Source organism: Suricata suricatta, chromosome 9 (genome assembly GCF_006229205.1).
Source record: "Suricata suricatta isolate VVHF042 chromosome 9, meerkat_22Aug2017_6uvM2_HiC, whole genome shotgun sequence".
Lineage (NCBI taxonomy): Eukaryota > Metazoa > Chordata > Mammalia > Carnivora > Herpestidae > Suricata > Suricata suricatta.
Genome location: NC_043708.1, coordinates 26,230,907 through 26,248,318, shown reverse-complemented (window position 1 = coordinate 26,248,318; position 17,412 = coordinate 26,230,907). Strand labels below are relative to the sequence as shown.

Genomic DNA, 17,412 nt, shown 5'->3' with positions numbered 1-17,412 from the left:
GGGAAGAGCTACATGAAAGGTTTATAGGAACTTTCTGTACTATCTTTGCAACTTCTCTGTATCTAAAATTACCCCAAAATAAAATGTGATTTTTAAAAAATTACATCTGATTCCCCATTTTATATTCTCATTCTCCCTAGGATTCTGATCATGCCCTCCCCTCCTCCCCTCAATTCCCTATCCCAATCCAAGTAATGCTTGGTTAAAACACTTTTTTCAAATCCTTCTCAGTCTTTTCCATTTATGCAGCCCCGCTGGCTTTCCTTCCTTACCAAGACTTGAAAAACTAGATCATACATACAACAGAGGGTATCCTTGGAATAGAACCTCTAAGTGGAAAAAAGAGGGGTTAAAATAACCTGGGTTACATCTCTGGATAAGAGCAAAGGGAACCTTCAGAAAATGTATGTTGTGCATTTTTAGATTACCTTTACCTGATCTCTGACCAGAAATAATTAACAGAAAATACAATGAACAGATGTTGACTACTAGCATCTCAACACTAACAGGCAAACTGCACTAGAATGATGCTGCCTCTAGAAGTTCCAAAAAACATGGTGCAAATTATTCGACTATTTGAGGCAAAAATTCATATTCAAATCACATGGCATAGTTCAATTCAGGCTAAATGACAAAACACAGGTTTACCATGACTGTCCAGTTTCTTATAACTAAATGAACACTTATCTCTACGAAACCACATTTGTAGGACAGGCTTCAGGAGTCCCACCAGGAAAACGCTGCGGGGCTATGATACCATACCAAGGCTTCACGCGTCCATGCGTGCACACGTACATAACATACAAACTGCACTAAGGCTTAACAACCTCACAAGTTTGAATACTATATGAAAGAAAATTAGTAAAGGCTAAACATTCATGAACGCTTCAAAAAAGAAACCAAAGAAAGAGAACTGAAATTCAAACCTAAGCTATTAAATGACTAAAGTCATTTAAAAAGTAAAATGATATACGAGAACCCATTAAGTATATACAATCTGATTTGTTACATGGTATGTTGCAATATTAATATGGAATGTGTACTATATATTACACAAGGGTACTCTTGTTGGACCACATCCATAAAAAGGAACAGGTAGAACAATTCCTATAAAACAGTTCAATTTACATACCTCTGTTGAACCGCCTACCATAATTTATATGTTCATAAGTCTATCTCCAACACAGGCCTGAGCTCTTGAAGAGTGCCTAGCATACGGCCTAGGGCACAACAGGCCCTTGCTAAATGCCTTCTGAATTAATGAACATGCAGCAGACCTCTGAGGTATCCTTATAAGCCAATTCAGTATCAATATCTTAGGAGCAGAAGATGCTGTATAACAGTTTAGAAGGCAGCCAAGTAAACAGAAAAATAATTAATAGCAACTGATGCTGAGGGGAAAATCTTGGTATCACGTGAGACATAAAAATAAGTGTAAAACCTGTAGCTTGAAAATGAAGAAAATATCTGCCTTATTTTTTTTCCCTTGATGGCCACAAGTGAATCTATCTTTAACTTTCTAACACTGAAATACAAGAGTTTTAAAGGAATCTTTCATTATCCACAATTTTATAAAGAAATTTGTTATTAACTTAAATTAGTAAGTTAGACCAATTAGTGAGTGGAAAGAATTCCAAGACCAATTATGTGTTCAAAACTGTGGGTTGAATGCCTTAAAAAATTCTTTCAAGATTGCAGAAAAGTACAAAACAATCCTCTTGACTGCTGAGAAGGACTAAGACCATTTCTTTTTCTCACAACTATGTAATCAAAAGCAATTACTTTCTGCTCCCACCCAACACAAAGCAACACCATCTCCCCACTCCCATCACCATCAAAACATGCTAGAGAGCATCTCAGAGCTTTAATCTTAGGCTCTACGAATCTCAAATTGTGATAAAATTACAATTCAACAAAAGCATCTTTCTAAGTAGGTTCTCATTCCCTGTGGTTTTCCTACACTAACGTAGCTCCTTCTCAAGTATTAACAAACAAGGAAACCAGAAAAGTCTCAGAATAGATATTACAAACTGCTTGTTTAAAAAAAAAATCATTACTGTTCATGGATTCCAACATTCATGGTACACATTACCACGAAAAGTGTTCTTCTGTCAGTGGCTAAATTTAAATACAAATTACTGTTAATTATATGCATTTCCCCCTCTGAACCTATCTATAACACGGTATCAATATCCAAATGTTTAAAACAAACTGATTGTTTGCTTAAAAAGGTTATTGTTTGATCACCAAGAAGTTCTAATGAATCAAGAAAGTGGTTGCTCTCAGTTCTACCCACGAATGACAGCTTGCAAACAAGCTGTCTCAAAGAGATTAGGGACTTCTGGTGACCAAAAATGGGGTAAAGCAGGAGGCACATACAGTATCTGTAGATGGTTCAATAATAAAACTGTTTCAACATAAAAAATTCGGAGCCTACAGAGTCAGGTATGTGAACTACAAAACTATCTAAATGCTGGCAAGCCCCAAAGAAAAAGGAGAAGAAGGAAGAAAACTGTGTCTACACACAAATCAACACGAGAAATCACCCTGCAGTTGAACTTTTCAAGAACTGAAAACTTTGTAAGGTTTTTGGGGATACCAATACATTCCAGATCCAAAACAATGGGTATGTGTACCCACTGTTATCCAAACTGTATTAAAATGCAATTGGCATAAAACCCAAATACCACCACATGTTGGAAGACACAAAATGATAATAATAGGGTTTATTTGTAGTGGGTACTATTCTAGCGACTTCACATTTTTATTCATTTAGCCCTGATAACATCCCTATATGACAGGTTCTGTTGGGATTATCTCCACTTTATAGATGAAGAAACTGAGGTACAGATAATGTCATACAGCTAGTAAGAGGTAGACGAAGTGTTTAATTCCATTAGTCAGACCAAAGTTCATGTTATCGAATACACTATGTTTCATTGTAAGAGCTATGCAAAGTCCAACTATTTTTTTTTAACCTGATAACCTTTTTGGATCTCAAACACAAGGATAGCTTTGTGCAATAAGAAAAGCACCGGCTTTGGAATTAAATCAAACTCAAAGAAACCCCTGAACGAAGTTTGAGCCTCAGCTTCCCCACATGTAAAAGGAGGGTACTCAAGTTATTGTAAAGGTCAAAGAAGCTAACATAATTAAAGTGCCAAGTACGGCATACAAGACAGGGGTTCTTAATCTTAAATTCACAGGCACCTAGAATATCCACAGATGGGCTCGGAATCTCTGAGACTTATCGACGGTATGACAAATGTATGTGTACCCATTGTTTTAAATGAATTGTCTCTGGCTTTCCACAAACCTTCTAGGGGTACATGATCTCCAAAAGGCTAAGAATCACCGAAGTGCACAGAAGCTACTCGAAAATAATGGAAGTTCTCTTTCCCTTAGTCTCAAAAACTCTCCCTTTTCCATTTAGGGTGACACACCAAGTCTTCCCAATAAATGTCAATTATTCCCCCACCATTTTCCTGGCTTGGTAACTAGTAACATATGCAAGCTTATGCCTCAATTTTCTGGAGATAGTCTAAAAAAGGCCTTCAAACGATGATTCATCCCTCTCTGCACCGAGACGAATACACGGTATTTACTCGAGACAATCTGGAGAATCGTCCACCTACCTAACTGCACGAAGCACCATGTCAGCTAGGAGAACCAAGCAGGTACCAGAGCCTCTCAATGGCACCGTAGAGACCTGACACCCCAGCACTGAGGGGTGTATTTCAAACTACTGGGAAACCCAGAATTCCGTCCCCCCGACTCCAGTCCTGCCTCTCTGGAACTCTAGGGCAGGCAGGTCCTCGGGCACTGCCCCGGGCTAGAGTGGTGGAGGAGAGAACGTTACCCCAGCTGCGCGGCGGAGTCCCAGCTCTGCTGCCCGAGGAGGCGGCGGCAGCACCAGGCGCAAGACTGGCCCCAGATCCTCCCCTGAGAGACCACAGTACAGATCACTGCTCAGGCTGGGAACCGGCTCCAGGCTTTTCCGTTTCCCAAAGCGACTTCCGCTTCCGGGCTAGCCTTTGCCGGAAGCAGTATTTGGATGACGCAAAAATGTCGCGCAGTTGGTGATTGCGGAAGAAACAAAAGTGCGGCGTGAACATGGTGCGAGGAGGGTCCGAGGAGGGACTTTATTTGTCAGACTTCATTTTAGGTGGAGACTGAGACAGTCAGAAGCTAGCTAGATTCCCTCCGCATTGCCCTTAATTATTTTGATTCTGACTGTAGTTCTTAAACTGCTCTGAGCGTTGCCTCTTATGCTCTAGCGAGTGGGGAGAGGGTGAGGTTGGGGCACAGTAGATAAGAGGTGCTGGGTATTTGAGGGAAGGGATGGGAATGGACAAAGAAGAGAAAGAACTCAAGAAGATGCAATGTATTTCCAACTCTTTTAACTCTAAAATTTCTATTTCAAGGGGAAGCAAAAGAAAGCAAGAAAGTATGCGACCATGAAGAGAATGCTTAGTCTCCGAGATCAGAGGCTGTGAGTATCTGGAATCAGTCTATATCCAAAGATACCAGAGTTAGGAGGGGATAAGCAGTAAAACTTTTTGTTATTTTTTGTTTACGTTTAAAATTATTGTGTCTTGGATTTACATAGCATAGGATCCTAGGCACGTGTGTAACAGCCAGTTAAGATACGGAGCTATTACCCTGGAGAAGTGGATGGGAACTAAACATTTCTGAAGTGTTCGCTGTTCCACCGTTTTTGTATACTTTATCTATCGTATCACATTTATGTATCCTAAAAGTTTGGTAGGAATATCTTTATGTTTTTGCCATTACACTACTGCATTCCCCCCGGGGGTGGGGGCAATGTTTGTTAAAATGGTTAAAAGAAGATGGGGTCAGAGATCATGTTTATCTTATGTCCCCAGCACCTACCACTTAAATAGTTGTGAAAGAAAGGGAAAACACCTAGATCTCTCCGTGTAATGAATCCTATAAGAATCCAAACCACGGTGGGAGAGTGGAATCATGTTCCCTATTGTAAGCCTTCCAGCTTCAGTGAAGAATAGACAAAGTTATTCAATAAGGACTGGTCTTGGGGCACCTGGCTTGCTCAGTCACCAGTAGATCATGGGACTCTTGACCTCGGGTTCAAGCCCCACATTGGCTAGAGCCTACAAGAAAGAGAGAGAGAGAGAGAGAGAGAGAGGGAGAGAGAGACAGACCTCGGGTTCAAGCTCCACATTGGCTAGAGCCTACAAGAAAGAGAGAGAGAGAGAGAGAGAGGAAGAAAAAGAAAGAAAGAAGGGAGGGAGGGAGGGAGGGATAGAAAAGAAAGAAAGAAAAGGAAGGAAGGAAGGAAGGAGGGAGGGAGAGATAGAAAAGAAAGATTGGTTTTCATTGTGTTTAATAGCCTTTGAAAAATGAATGGCTAAGTTGTATTTTCTGGGGTGCCTGGGTAGCTTAGCTAGTTAAGCACTGGACTCTGCATTTTGGTTCAGGTTATGATCTCACAGTTCATGGGCTGAAGCCCCACATCCAGCTGCTTGGTGACATTGCAGAACTTGCTTGGGATTCTCTCTTTCCCTCTTTCTCCTCCTTCCCTATTCATACTCTCTCTCTCTCACACACAAAATAAATAAATAAACATTTAAAAATTGTATTCTCAGCCTTTGATTTGTATTTATTATGTCATTTTTAGGGAATTTGCCTCATTGATAATATTGTATTTGCAGTTAAGGGGGAAATATTTTGTATGTATTTTTACATTTTAGCCTTTTATAAGAGACATATGGAGAACATATTTCCTCCTATTTTTGGAATGTTTGAGTCTTCAGAAGATAAATATCAGCCTGTTTCTCCACTGCACTGAAATGGATTTTGATCCTTGATATGAAAAGCTTCTGACAAAGAAATGATAGTATAACTAATGTCTGTTTACCCATTAACAATGTTTATGAATTATTGGCTAGAGATTTTTAAATTTCATTGTGTTTAACTGATTGTTACTTCCATCCTATTTCCCACACAGTTATTTTTGCTTAGAAGGTGTATGTTGATATTAACACAAAGACATCACAGGGAGTGCCTTAGTAGCTCAGTCAGTTAAGCATCCAACTTGGGCTCAGGTAGGATCTCATGGTTTGTGGATTTGAGCCCTGCCTTGGGCTCTGTGCTGACAGCTCAGAGCCTGGAACTTGCATGAGATTCTGTGTGTGTGTGTGTGTGTCTCTCTCTCTCTCTTTCTCTTTCTCTCTCTGTCCGTCCCCTGCTCATGCTGTCTCTGTCTCTCAAAAATGAATAAATGTTTAAAAAAAAAAGTCACAAAGGATTTCCTGTGAAGATTAAAAAAAAACTCAGAAAATTTAAATTTTGAATGAGCTTATAACTGCTATGATTTTTTTATTCTCCCTTACATTTAATTTACTTTTTTCCTAGTAAAGAAAAGGATAGATTGAAACCTAAAAAGAAAGAAAAGAAAGATCCCAGTGCACTCAAGGAAAGAGAAGTGTAAGTAATCAAAAATTTCAAGTTTTCCTTTAGAAGAGACATTTTAGAACCAAAGAATTGTTAGAAATCCAGGCTTTCTCATAGCCGATTTGCTCAGTCATTTGTAAGTCTGACACAACTGTGCAACTGAAAGTGATATTAGTGAACAACTATTAATTCCAGTGGTTCATAGGTTTTTTTGGATTTCATGGAGCAATAAATTGCCCCTAAAATCTTGGGGATTAGATATAGAATTATTAACTTTTTCTTCGCCAAAATCTTTCAAAAGAAACAATTGTCATTGTCTAACGCACCAGTATTTGATGAAAGAATGTATCACCAAAAATAGTAAGACAGAATTTCAGAATGAAGTCATTAAATACCCTTGATGAAACTTACTCCAATTTTCCCATTTTGCCCTACATTGGTAATGGATATATCATCACGGGATTTATTAGGATTTACTTCCAATGAATAAGGAAAAAAGAGCTTAATCTATAGCAAACTGTTTGAAGCAGAGATTTCATTTGCATTTTTGATATCAAAGTAATGTAGACATTATTTTGTGTTTTGTCTGTTCTTTCTTCAGCCCCCAACATCCTTCCTGCTTGTTCTTCCAATATAACACACAGCTGGGCCCACCTTACCACATCCTGGTTGATACCAACTTTATTAACTTTTCCATTAAAGCCAAACTGGATTTAGTACAATCAATGATGGACTGTCTGTATGCCAAGTGTGAGTATCATACTTTTTCTTTTCTGTGATGTTTGTAGAGAATAAATATATTTACCCAAATACATGAAGGGACTAGGGTCCCAGTTAATTGGATTTTGGACCATTTAATTTGCTCACCATAGCAATGACCATTTTCAGTGAATTGAAATATAATTCAGATTTGACTGGGAATAGTTAAACTTTCACAGTTCAGAAACCACTTAGCCTGCTTTGACCATTGTTGTGGATATCAAATTTGAACATAGAATGAGAATTTTTTGTTTTAGAATTCTGGATTTTAAAATTTTGGGTAAATGAAAATTATATTTTTCAGAACATATGTTCTTTTACATTAAGGAGGAAACATTCTCCATTCCACTCCAGTGTGGAAAAGCTAAATAAGGTATTTTGCCATTTATGATCCCAGAACTAAAAGTGATGCTGGTTAACAATTCCTCAGTTTATTCGTTTTGGTATTTATTTGTACTACAAAGGACTGGAGAGGTTATTTACACCACACTATGCACTTTACTACATTTTTGATATCAAAAATTTTGATGCCTTGTGTTTAGGTATTCCCTCCTTCAGATGATCTTCCCTCACTACCGTGAGTAAGAAGAAAAAATCTAGGCCATGTACAAGGGAATAACTTCCTAATAGTGAGATCTGTTGCATTTTGTGGTGGGTTTATATCTTCCAGTCTTCTAGTTAAAGGTACAAATAAAAATTAGACATACTTTGCCATAAAGAATAAGTCAAAGGAAAACATTTGTACCTCCTTCTTTAGTTTTTAAAAGATGCTATATAATGAACAATTGTTATAGACTTCATAGTAATGTAAACTTTGTTTATTCATTTATTAAAATTAAAAAATGGGAAGATGAAGTAAGGGATGTGTTATGTAAGAGAACTAAATTCTTCAAATGCCCCAAAATTAATAAATATAAAAGTGACTGCACACATTTATTGTATCAAGATATAAGGTAACCACCAAATGAGAAAAACAGCTAATGAAGTAAAATAGTGGTCTGTAAGGATCAGAATTGGTGGGGTGGGAAAAGCATCAAGGAACAGCAATTTTTTTCATATGAATGTCTGTGTCCTAGTCTTCTGTGTAACATAATACTTCAAAGCAAAGTTTGAAGAAATATTCAAGAACAATACAAATTCAGTTACCTAGGATATTCTTTCTTTGTTAAGCTCTAGCTATTTGATTTTTCCTCATTTGCCTTTATACCTGAAGGAAGACTTTTATTTTCTTCTTCCCTTGAAGATGTCCCTTTGACTTTTCCACAGCTCCTGGGCCCATTTCTGCCTGATGTTCCAACAAGGGAGGATAAGTTAGCTTTCCATAAGCTTTCTTTTCTGTCCATGAGTCCTCTTCCCTGTTACCTTCCCTTTCTTGATAGTCACCTTCCTGGACCTACTTTCCTGCTCCAGATGCAAGCCCTTGCTTGTTTCACTACTGTGTGGCTCTGAAATTGATCCTCTTAACGTGTGTATTGCTCTCTGAGTCCATACTGTCTGATCTTACCGATTTCATACCTCCATTTTACAACTGCTTTTTCTTCTGGGCATAGTACTTCACTTTAAAATTTCATGCCTTTGTACACATTCAAAACTATTTCTGTGCTTATGAAAAAAAAAAATCTAGCATAAAAAAATTAAAGGTTCCTATAATGCCTTTCCTCAGAGAGGGGGGCAATTTTTAAAAACTCATATATAGTCTCTGTAAAGTATAGGTTATTTTTTTTTTTTTTGAAAATGGTTTTGCTGTATCAGGACCTCCTTTTTTAAGCTTACAAAGTATTGTTTATATAATTTTTAAAAGTCATAAACTACTTAAATAAATAAAAGCCAATATCCTGTTAGATATTTGGATTACTGGCACTTTTTACCTTATTATAAATAAGGCTATAGAGAATATTGATGTGAATATATCTCTGTTAGGGTGGAGTGATTTTTGAAAAATACTTATTTTGAGAGGCGAGAGAGAAGGGGGTGAGGGGGAGAGAGAGAATCCCAGGCAGGCTCCATACTGTCAACATGGAGTCCTACTTGGGACTCAAACTCATGACCTGAGCCAATATCAAGAGTCAGGCACTTAACCTACTAAGCCACCCATGTGCCTACCCCCCTCCCCCAGGGTACATTTCTAGAAGCTGTATTGCAATATCAAGCGGTATGTATATATTTTTTAACAGGTATTACAAAACTGCCCTAAAAGGGTAATACATATTTTTACACCTACGAACTTAGTGTGAGAATAGCTGTTTCCTCAATATTGGGTATTTTCCTTGTTTAGTCTTTGCTACTCTAATAGGAAGGAAATGAAATCTTGTTTCAATTTATATCTCTTTAATTAGGAGTAAGATTGAGCATAAAGCTCATTGACCATTGTATTTCTTCCTCTATGACCCGAAGTAGCATGAGCTGAAACGTAGCATGGTGGTTAAGAACCCAGTCTTGTAGCCTGACAGTCTCCGTCCAAATCTTGGCTTCACCATTTGCTTCTACTTCTTTGTGTCTAAGGTTCCTCATCTATAAATGGGGATGATAATAGTAACAATGCTACCTAATAGGAATCATTCTGAACAATAAATGAGATAATCCTTGTAAAGTGCTTGGCATGGTATCTGGCAGTCAGCATATAACTTAAGCTATCCTTATAAGCTCTCTGTGTATTAAACAGATTAGCCCTTTAACAAATGTGTAGAAATATTTTTCCTAGTTTGTTTTTAATATGACTTTGATAGCTGTCAAACAGAAGTTTTCTGTTTCGATGTGATCAAATTTACATTTTCTGATGAATTTCATGGTTTCTTTTGGCTCATATTTAAATTTTTTTCCCATCTAGAATATATTTTAATATAGAAAGAATGACGGGGGTCCAACTTAACTTAGTCCCCCCGATACATTTGTGACACTTTATGAGACTGTGGTGTGGGGTGGGACAGCTTTCTAGTCTTTATCAAGAGGGATTTTATTCACCTCTGGTTTTTATTATTCGTTTCAGTGTGCTTATTCTACTGTGACTTCAGAAACCTCATGGTCTTTTGAAGGCTTATAATAGGATATAATTCAGAGAGTAAAACCAATTTCTTTACAAGCTCCATTATTAATATGTATATTTTTTCCCTGGCAGGTATCCCTTGTATAACTGACTGTGTAATGGCTGAAATTGAGAAACTGGGGCAAAAGTATCGAGTGGCTCTAAGGTAGGAAGGAGCCAGTCTGCATTGTTATACTGAAGATTCTTTTGACCATCTTCCATCCATTTGCTGTCCAGAGATTTCTTGAATAATTAGTTTAAATAAAGATTGTATAAAACTAGTTAACCTTTTATTAACAAGAATACAGACGTGAAGGTTAGAAATTTTTAAGCCCAAGCTTTTTGAATGAAGTTACTTCGTCATATTGGTCTTGTGGACCTCCTTTTAGCTTCCTCTAGATTTTCAGTTGGAAAATGTCTTTTTTTATTAGTTTGTTATCTAGATATCTCTTTTAGAATCTCATAGGTAAAGTGGGGCTCTTGGGTGGCTCAGTTGGTTAAACGTCTGACTTTGGCTCAGGTCATGATCTCACAGTTCATGAGTTTGAGTCCCATGTTGGGCTCTGTGCTGATAGCTAAGAGCCTGGAGTCTGCTTCAGATTCTGTGTGTCCCTGTATCTCTGCCCCTCCCCTGCTCATTCTCTCTCTCTCTCTCTCTCTCTCTCTCTCTCTCTCTCTCTCTCTGAAAAAAAAAATCTTACACATAAAGGATTCACATTCTAGGTTTTGAGCTTACTCCAGAAAGTACACTTGAGTTTAAAGTAGTGATTCCCAAAGTATGGTCTGTGGACCCCTAGGAGTCCCAGAGATCTTGCAGGGAGTTTACACCTGTTTTCACAATAGTACCAAGACATTATCTTTGTCACTGTGATGAGAGTGACAGGTGCCTTAGTACCCATCAAGATACTATAATAATGCTAGTAGTTTTTGTATTATTCTTCACATCCACTCACTGACAGTTACAAACAAAGACAGGGGCACCTGGGTGGCTCAGTCGGTTAAGCGTCCACCTTCGGCTCAGGTCACGATCTCACCATTCGTGGGTTCAAGCCCCACATCAAGCTCTGTGCTGACAGCGAGCTCAGAGCCTGGAGCCTGCTTCCGATCCTGTGACTCCTTCGCTCTCTGACTTTCACTGCTCATGCTGTCTCTCTCTCTCTCTCTCTCAAAAGAATAAACATTTAAAAAAACTTTTAAATAATAAAAACAAAAACAAAAAAACCCAGGGTCATCTGGCTGCCTCAGTTGATAGAGTATGCAGCTCTTGATCTCAGGGTTATAAGTTGGGTGTAGAGGTTACTAACAAAACCCAAAACCCCATAGTCACTTAATAGCCTTGATGAGGGCTGCCTGGGTGCCTCAGTCAGGTAAGCATCTGACTTTGGCTCAGGTTATAATCTCATGGTTCATGAGTTCAAGCCCTGCAACGGGCTTTCTCCTGTCAGCGGAGCCTGGAGCCTGTTAGATCCTGTGTCTCCCTCTCTCTCTCTCTCTCTCCTGCTCATTTGCACAGTCTCCCCCTCTCCCAAGATAAACATTTAAAAAAGAAAAAGATATCCTTGACAAAGCATTAAAATTTGTTGATTTTGTTAAATCTCGAACCTAGAGTGCATGTCGGTGTTGCTTGCGATGAGGTGTAGAGCAGACCTTGAGCACCTGAGCTGCTTACCAAGGAACACAGCTTGTCGCAATGAGAAGCGTTCGTGTGCTTGTTTGAATTGTGAGCCAGACCAGCTGCTTTTTCACGGAGTGCCATTTTTACACGAAGAATAACTGACAGACAGACTTTAGTATTTAGCAGATAGTTTCTCAAAAACTAATGCAGTGAATCTGTCACTTCAAGGAAAACAATTTACTGTCTTAATGAATGATAAAGTTCAGGCTTTCAAGTGAAAATTAGAGTTTTGAAACACTACAAGCTTATCACGTTCCCAATACTAAAGACCTTTCTGTTGAGACCAGTGAAGATGTTGAGTGTGATTTTTTTATATTGAATAATGATATGTATCAGTATTTGGAAGATTTGTGTAATTCACTGAATTGCTCTTTTCCAAATGATCAATATTGCAAATCAATATTGCAGAATCATAAATGGGTGAAAGACTCAGTCAGCATCCAGGATATACCAGTGAGTGTGTGTGTGTGTGACCTTTTAGAGGTGTAAATTATATACTATAAAATTTACCAAGTTTAATTGTGAAATTTGATGAGCTTGGCAAACGTGTACAGTTAAGGAACCACAATCATAATCATGAAGTAGAACATTTCCGTCAATCCAGAAGTATGATTCCATTTATAATGAAGTTTCAGGAAAGGCAAAACTATACTAATAGAATATAGACCCATGGTTATCTGGAGCTGAGTGTGAGAAAAGTGGACTAACTGCAAAGGGATGCAGGGGACTTTTTGTAGCGATAAAAACGTTCTCTATCTCAGTTGTGGAGATTGTAACATGAATATATCAGTTTGTCAAAACGCATCAAATTCTGCATGTATAGTCAGTGAATTTTATTATATTTCACTTATACCTAATAAAGATAAGTTTTTTAAAGGCAAGGAAAAATAGGAACCTGATGTGTAAGAGTGGTAGCCTTTAGGACGGGGAGGCAAGTGATAAACTTACTAAAATATTGATTATTCCTGTGGAAAGAAAGAAAATTGGGTTCTTATCTCACCTCTTTCACAAAAATCAATTCCAAGTAGAGTCAGTATCTAGATTTTAATGGGAAATCTAGAGAATATTTTAGTGGTTTCAGAGTGGGCAGAAATTTCTTAAGTCCAAACCATGATGGAAAACTAATCAATCTGACTATATTGAGATTGAATACTACTGTGTAACATAAGACAGTGTAAACAAAGTGATATGACAAGCCACAGATAGAAGATATTAGTAATGTACATGATCAACAAAAGGTTTGTTTTCAAAATATATAAAAACTACAACTCCATAAGACAAGGACAGAATCCTTAAATTCACAGGGATCATTTCCTGCCCAGCTGATTGGCAAGAAATGAAGTCTGCTTAACAATGCCATGAATGGTTAAGACTGGGGATGGTGAGAATTCTCAAAAGGATGTAAAGTGGACAGTCACTTTGGAGAGCAGTTTGGCAGTGCCACAGCGGAAACTTCTGTCTTCCCAGCCCTGTTTTCCTCTCCTCTGCGTAAACACTCTTCTCACTGGAAACATGGGCTCACTTTTCCCTGAACACCACTGAACCATTTTATAGATGGTTGGCGCCCTATTCGGAAATGTGCCTGCCTCTGCTTTGCTTGGAATATTCTTTCGTCTTCATTTTATTTAATCTCCATTTAATTTTTTCTAAGAATACCAAATCCACAGTGAATTAGCTCTGAACTACTGCAATATGCAGTATTCTTCTTGAACTTGGTACCTATATGCTGCCTTGTACTTTTATTCAGTTTGTGACTCATCATCATTGTATAATAGGAAGAACATGACGCTGGGAATCATGGACTTGGGGTTTTTCTTTTTCAAATTTGCATGAAAATAACACGTTTGATTTATTCATAGCAAACAAGATAAACACATACATACAATAAAAAGTAAAAGTCCCCTGTATATTCACACTTTGTCCATTCTTCTACCCTAAGGGTGACAACTGAGAAGAGTTAGTATATGTTTTTCCAGACTTTTTTTCTAAGCAAATGCAAATGTAGGGAAAGACGATGAAAGAGATTTATATTTTCTTATTGAATCTTTTAGGTATATTGTTTAATGACCTTTTTAAGACAAGACACCACAATATATTTAACTTTCCCTTGCTGAAGAATATTCAGATTATCTCCAGGTTTTCACTATTTAAAGTGTGCTCTAGCGACCATCCTTGTGCCTGTTTTCTTGCACATTTGTGGAAGACAGCTTCTAAAAAGGAAAGGGTTAGGTTAAAGTTGTTTGGTTTTGAATCCTGGCTTCTCCCAGCTGTACACTTTGAACAAATTAATCTTTCTCAATCTACTTCATTTGTTGAATGGAAATATAATAGTTCAGAGTTGTATGAAGCTTACATGACCTAAGGTGCGCCCGCTGTTCTATTGCTCCATCTGTTGTCTTTCCAATGAGAAGATAAGCTGCAGGAGGAGAGGGGTGCCTCAAAATCGCCACACAGATCAAGTCACTCTTATTTCACAGATCTAGACTCAGAAAGTTAACCAATTGCCTGAATGTTTTCATTAATCCAGTTTTGTGACCCTTCAGGATTGCCAAGGATCCAAGATTTGAACGATTACCATGCACACACAAAGGAACCTATGCAGATGACTGCTTAGTACAGAGAGTGACTCAGGTACCATCAGTTTTCTTAATGTTTACTTTGTGTCTCTCTTCATAGGAAGCATGGATGTCCTCATTTACTTGAGGAAGTGAATTGGAAATGTATTCTGTAACTAACGGAAAAATCGCAGGCTTGGGGAGGAGACATGGGTTTCAGATCTCAGCACCTGCATTTACTGGGTGTGTGATTTGGGGCACTTGCTGATTCTTTACTCCACAAATTGTGTCCATAAAATGCTGTCAGTGAATAAGTGTACATATAATATCAGGCTGCACCTCCCTGTGAGTAAAAAATAATTTATTTCCATTATTTCCCATGCAGGAATTTTATTCTTCTCCACTGTGCCTAACCATGAATGTTTTTCGGTTACATCTGAGTCTGCCTGGGTGCTGGAAGTACCCTGGAATAACTAGGTTTTTGAGCCTTCTGTTCTGACCTCATTGTCAAGCACCACAAAAACTTCTGCTATTGATTGCCTTTTCTAGAGCCCCTCTCTGCTGAAGATAATTATCTTCGCCTAGTGACCACGCTTCCATCCCTTTAGTGACTCCATCTGTGGGTGGAGACAGCATTTGCCTTAATTTCCCACAGCACAGTGGACACCAGGCTACAACTCTTTTCAAAGAATAATGAGAGATTTGGGTATGACAGAAGTAAAATATAATGCAACCGGCAGCTAAATGTTACTGCTTTCAGAGCTGCTAGGCTCAGACTTGTCCTGGAAATCTTGTTACGGCTTCATGGCGCAGGGAGTAGCCTACCTCCATCACCAGGAGGTCTCGGAGTAGGCCCAACTCCAGAGATTCCAAGAGAAGCAAAAGCTGTGCCCTCTAGTCTAACGTATTTACTCTGCCTTTTCAGAGAGTCTTCTGGGGTGTTGCCCAAACAAGAAATTGTCTTAAATGTGCCCTAAATGTCTCCACTTGTGAGAAAAAAACCAGTTAGCAGCTTTTAAATAGTTTTTTTTTTAATCTTCTTCTCCTCAAGATTCTTAGAGGTACATTATCCCCAGGCAACTTATTTTTATATGTTTTATGTATAAGAGCTCCTAGATTATAGTATCTACTCAACAAATTGTTATAACCTTTCCTTTGCTATTTGCTGTGAAAATGAGTAGTTCTCCAGATTAGCCAGTGTACCATTGTCCAGTATCACAAAGTAGTAGACTCCGTGTGTGAATACTCAGTGGGTGTCTCTTACAGCACAAGTGTTACATTGTGGCCACAGTTGACCGGGACCTTAAACGAAGAATCCGGAAGATCCCTGGAGTTCCCATCATGTACATTTCTAACCATAGGTGAGAACTGTCTCTTGGGGAAGTTTAAAAGTATATAGTTGATATAATTAAAAATGAGGTCAGGTTGTAGGAAGATTTGAAAGTGTTGTATCAAATGCTTACATAGTTATATTTGAAGAAATAAAATGAAGTGGCAAGAACAAGGGCAAAAGTTAGACATTCATGTTACAATAAAACTATTGGAAGACATAGATGTGCTTTAAATGCAAAGCAGTGATTTAAATTAAGCTAATCTTTTTGGACAGAAATATTGGAGCTTTATTTTTTTGTTTTTTTGTTGTTGCTTTGGGGTTTTTTTTTTTGAATACCTGCTAGTTGTGATTAGCACTTCATCTGGGAATCTAAAATTTTATTAAAAAACAAAAACTGGTCTTTATCCTGCTTAGATGTTCCCATGTCAGTCCTTTTCAGCGTGGGAAGAGCACAACATAGTGGGAAGGATATGGGCTGAGCAGTTGGGCTTTACCTGTACTCAGTGTCTGGTCCCCTCACTTGTTACCTTTCTGACTTTGAAGAATAAAGATAATATATTAAAGTTAGCATTTTGCTGTAAATCATTCATTATTGATACCCCTCTGACAAAGATTCACAATGGGGAGATGACAGGGTTGCAGTTAGGAAAGGGTGGGTTTTTAGGTGGGTTCTGGGCCCAACTGTCTTACCAGTGTTAATTTTTTTGTCCTGATCAGGTACAACATAGAGCGGATGCCAGATGACTATGGAGCCCCTCGGTTCTAACACTCTAAAGATAGAGGTCCTGTGCCTGCCTTTGCCAACTTTATCTGTTGCCAGTTCATAGAGTAATATGCCGTAGCATGAATTATTCTCCTTACCCATTTGCTCTGTTATGAGCTGAGTATGGTTAAATACACTCATTTTCTATATTGTTTTGAAATTGATATTTTGTATCATTTTGAATTTTTTTGCATCTTTTTATAAATCAAATAATTGCACACATAATTTGATGGTTGTTTTATATTGATATACACAACAAATATTTATTAAGGTTATACTAGGTACTTAGTAAGGTATGGTCCTGCCCTTAAGACATAGATATTATAGGGGAAAAGAGAAACACGTATATGAATAAATATAGTAATATAGTGATGCCAGGTTAAAAGTCTGAGAGAATAGAACTACCTATATATAAGAAAAGAATGATTTCTTTCTACTTAGTTGGAATGGGAAGGGAGGAAAGGCTAGAGGTAGTAATATTTGAGTTAATATTTTGTTTTGTTTTTTTGTTTTTTATGATCATGGATGATTCTATTTTCCTTGTGACTCTTTGTACTACCTAAATTTAAAAAATAATAACATTCATTTGATCCATTATTTTCTAATTTACACGTCATTTTCATTTTGAAAAAATCAAGTAGATTTAAAACAACTTTTTTCTCACATAATTTCACTTGAACATACAATAGTCAATTAGACAACATTAAAAGCAAACTGGATTTCTGAACGCAAATCAAAACATTGTATTACATTCACCTTGATGCTATTTCTGATTAAAGTGAGGATCTTACAGAATAATCATGATGATACCTTCATTTCTGTATGAGATTTATTATTTTAATGTCCATAATTACCCATTAGATTCTTCTC

General features: G+C 37.7%; 2 protein-coding genes across 5 annotated transcripts in view; one reads left to right on the top strand and one right to left on the bottom strand.

Annotated features, from left to right (window-relative positions):
* The window catches only part of AREL1 (apoptosis resistant E3 ubiquitin protein ligase 1), a 43,389-nt gene extending 39,377 nt beyond the window's left edge, over positions 1-4,012 (bottom strand). For all 3 annotated transcript variants that reach the window (XM_029951593.1, XM_029951595.1, XM_029951594.1), the window contains exon 1: positions 3,860-4,012. The gene's annotated coding sequence lies outside the window, so the exon portion shown is untranslated. The remainder of the gene's footprint in view (positions 1-3,859) is intronic.
* A 36-nt stretch (positions 4,013-4,048) lies between these two features.
* On the top strand, positions 4,049-17,132 carry FCF1 (FCF1 rRNA-processing protein). 2 transcript variants are annotated; one of them, XM_029951735.1, is made up of 8 exons: positions 4,049-4,116; positions 4,425-4,492; positions 6,397-6,468; positions 7,037-7,185; positions 10,310-10,382; positions 14,435-14,522; positions 15,713-15,807; positions 16,497-17,132. In XM_029951735.1, exons 1-8 carry the CDS (start codon positions 4,114-4,116, stop codon positions 16,543-16,545), a joined length of 597 nt encoding a protein of 198 aa, XP_029807595.1. In that variant the 5' UTR covers positions 4,049-4,113; the 3' UTR covers positions 16,546-17,132. The 2 variants fall into 2 exon arrangements, with proteins under 2 accessions (XP_029807595.1, XP_029807596.1); XM_029951736.1 differs by having other exon boundaries at positions 4,110-4,165.
* The last annotated feature ends 280 nt before the right edge of the window (positions 17,133-17,412 follow it).

Bases quoted from the DNA above. Each gene is read 5' to 3' on its own strand.
- FCF1 (XM_029951735.1), top strand. The intron at 4,493-6,396 runs GTGAGTATCTGG...CTTTTTTCCTAG, and splicing joins AGTCTCCGAGATCAGAGGCT to TAAAGAAAAGGATAGATTGA. The intron at 15,808-16,496 runs GTGAGAACTGTC...TGTCCTGATCAG, and splicing joins ATGTACATTTCTAACCATAG to GTACAACATAGAGCGGATGC.